This window comes from Terrapene carolina, unplaced genomic scaffold, assembly GCF_002925995.2.
Source record: "Terrapene carolina triunguis isolate 2854851 unplaced genomic scaffold, T_m_triunguis-2.0 Scaffold28917, whole genome shotgun sequence".
Classification (NCBI taxonomy): domain Eukaryota; kingdom Metazoa; phylum Chordata; order Testudines; family Emydidae; genus Terrapene; species Terrapene triunguis.
The window spans coordinates 1-2,638 of record NW_020693268.1 but is presented as its reverse complement, the minus strand read 5'-3'; the positions used below and the strand labels follow the sequence as shown (position 1 = coordinate 2,638).

Below are 2,638 nucleotides of genomic sequence, written 5' to 3'. Positions count from 1 at the left end.
CCTCTTTTTCCACCAGCGGCAGGGGGAAATTCAGACAGCTCCCCTTGCGTCTTCCCTTTCATCTATGAGGGCAATACCTACCACAACTGTACGGCAGTCAATGACCAGATGGGAAGGCCCTGGTGTGCTACCACTCCCAACTATGACAAAGACCATCTGTGGCGCTATTGCTTGAGCAAGGGTGAGTCCTGGTCGTGACCAGAGCGCTCCGTGTTGGCACAGAGGAAAAGAGTTTGTGGAGGACATGCCGGTATGTGGAGCTCTAGCACAGGGAGTGCTGTCACCCAGTCTTGTGGGCCAAATGAGCTCCTGGAGGGGCTGCATGCTACAAATGGCTTCCCCTGTGCAGCCAGATTGCCTGGCACCTCCTTGTGATGCGGCCATCAGAGACGGGATGCCAGGCTAGATGGGCCCCAGGGGTGATCCCATGCTCCTAGGCGCAATGCCATTCACCCACTGTAAAAAATAATCTTTGGCTTTCACCGCAGCAGTGAGATGAGACACCCCTACCCCGGCTTTTCTTTTTTGTTAAGAAAACGGCCACGACGGTCTCTCTCTTTGGCATTCCTGCTGTTCACTCTGATTTACTCGTTGCCTTTGCAGCCTATGGGGGGAACTCGAATGGTCAGCGCTGCATATTTCCTTTTGTCTACAAAACCGAGCTATTTCACAGCTGCACCAACGCTGGAGACAATATGGGAAATTTCTGGTGTGCCACAACCAAGAACTACAACCAGGATAAGCTGTGGAGCTACTGTCCAGATATCAGTAATGTATCCAGTCTCTTCGTATATTCCCTCTGGGGCAGATCTGACTCTGGCTTTTCCCATACAGCCGGGCAAATAACTAATTTGTGGTTTGCTGGTAATTCTGAAAAACCGGGGTACGGGGAGGAGCTTGTCTTGGATTGCCATGAATTTTTTTTTTGAAATTGTCATTGAATCAAAAAATGGGGGGGGGGTCGCATTTCAGGTAGCTCATGAAAGTTCATTTTTTTTAAAATTGTCATTGCATTGCAAAGTCAGAAAAATGGTTTAGAGGACATTCCTAAAATGAAATTTCTGAAATTTTCAGTGAATCAAAAAATTAGAAAAAAATTTGTCTCGCGTTGTCCAGAAAATGAAATATTTCACAGTTTTTAATTAATCAAAAAAAATCAGGGGACAATGTGTTTTGGGAGGATCCCAGAAACAAACTTGTTCAAAAATTTCCATCATTTGTAAGACCGGGGAAAAAACACTTTGGGTGGATCCTGGAATTGAAATTTTCTTTGATACTTTTCATGAATTAAAAAATCAGGAAACAAAATTGTTTTGGGTGGATCCTAAAAATTATTTGTTTTAAATTGTCATTGAACTGAAAATTTAAGGAAAAAATCCCTTTGGGTTGAATGAAACATTTCATTTAAATTTTGAGCATTTTTTAAAGTTTTTAAATTTTGGTTTTAATAAAATAGAAGGAGATTTTGAAAGCAGAAGTTGTTTGAAATTGAAGAATTGACTTTTTCTGCATTTTTGGTCATTTTTCCAACACAAACAATCCCACAAAACTGACACAAATTCACAACACATTTTGGCTTCACTGAAGCCTTACTTTTCGCCAAAAACATTTCATCTGAAAAGTTTCATCCACCTCTATTTACCGAGTTGTCCAGGGGCCTCCAGATCTCCTGTATGATCTCATCACATCTCTGCTGTGCCCCTGAGCTAATGAGGAGTTGTAACACATTGATACCAATGGGAGTTGGGCAGTGGGAGTCTATCTGATTGGTTGGTGGGATAGTGGCTTACAACACACCCCTCCCAGCAGATGAAGGAGCCTCTAAGGATTCCTTCAGGAAAGGTTCAAGGCCAGGGTTTAGGAGCAGCCATAGAATCAGATCCAGAACCGATGGAGGGTCCAACCTCAGTGGGATTTGGAAATGCAGGTTCCTGTCCAAGGCGAGTGTTGGCTTTCCTGGAAGAAGCTTTAGCCACGATGATGTCTTCAAATCCAGACTGGATGCTGTTCTAGAAGATACTTGAGTGAAACCCAAGTTATTGGGTTCAACACAGAGAGAACCAGGGGAAATTCACTGGCCTGTGTTCTGCAGGTCAGACTAGATGATCACAATGGTCCCTTCTGGCCTTGGGATCTATGAAAGCCTACCTGAGATTTCTTGGCTGTTGGTGATGGGTAGCTGGGTTGGTGATGAGTGGGATGCGGGAGCCATTAGTCCATAGGCAGGTGGGCGTGTTGGCGGTGTCTATAATCACCTCCCTTTGCCTCCCTAGTCCTGGGTGGGAACGCAGTAGGAAAGAGCTGTGCGATCCCCTTCACCTATAACAAACAAGAGTACCACACCTGCACCAGCGACGGGGCGAGCTCAGGAAAACTGTGGTGCAGCACCACCAGGAATTATGACGTGGACAAGAAGTGGACTTACTGCTCCACGCCAGGTAGGACAGGGGACGGAGGCAGCTGAAACTTGCGGTTAAGCCGTTTGTCTCACCAAGGCCTAGTTCAATTCCTGGCTCTGTCATAGATTCCTTGGGTGAGTCACTTAAGAGCAGGTTGGTTGGTTTTTTGGTCCCCACCCTCCGCCCTTTAGAAAAAGCTGAGCAAGCTGAAGTTCATGGGTAGCAGCTGTTCAGCAGTT

The 2,638-nt window shown here is 45.6% G+C and overlaps 1 protein-coding gene across 1 annotated transcript; it reads left to right on the top strand.

The window, feature by feature from the left end:
- Window positions 1–29: 29 nt before the first annotated feature.
- LOC112125350 (matrix metalloproteinase-9-like) lies at window positions 30–2,438 on the top strand (the record flags this gene model as incomplete). The annotated part of the gene is made up of 3 exons (XM_026662633.1): window positions 30–181; window positions 604–768; window positions 2,274–2,438. Coding segments are annotated over exons 1-3 (403 nt in total), but the record flags the coding sequence as incomplete, so codon positions are not given.
- Window positions 2,439–2,638: the final 200 nt, after the last annotated feature.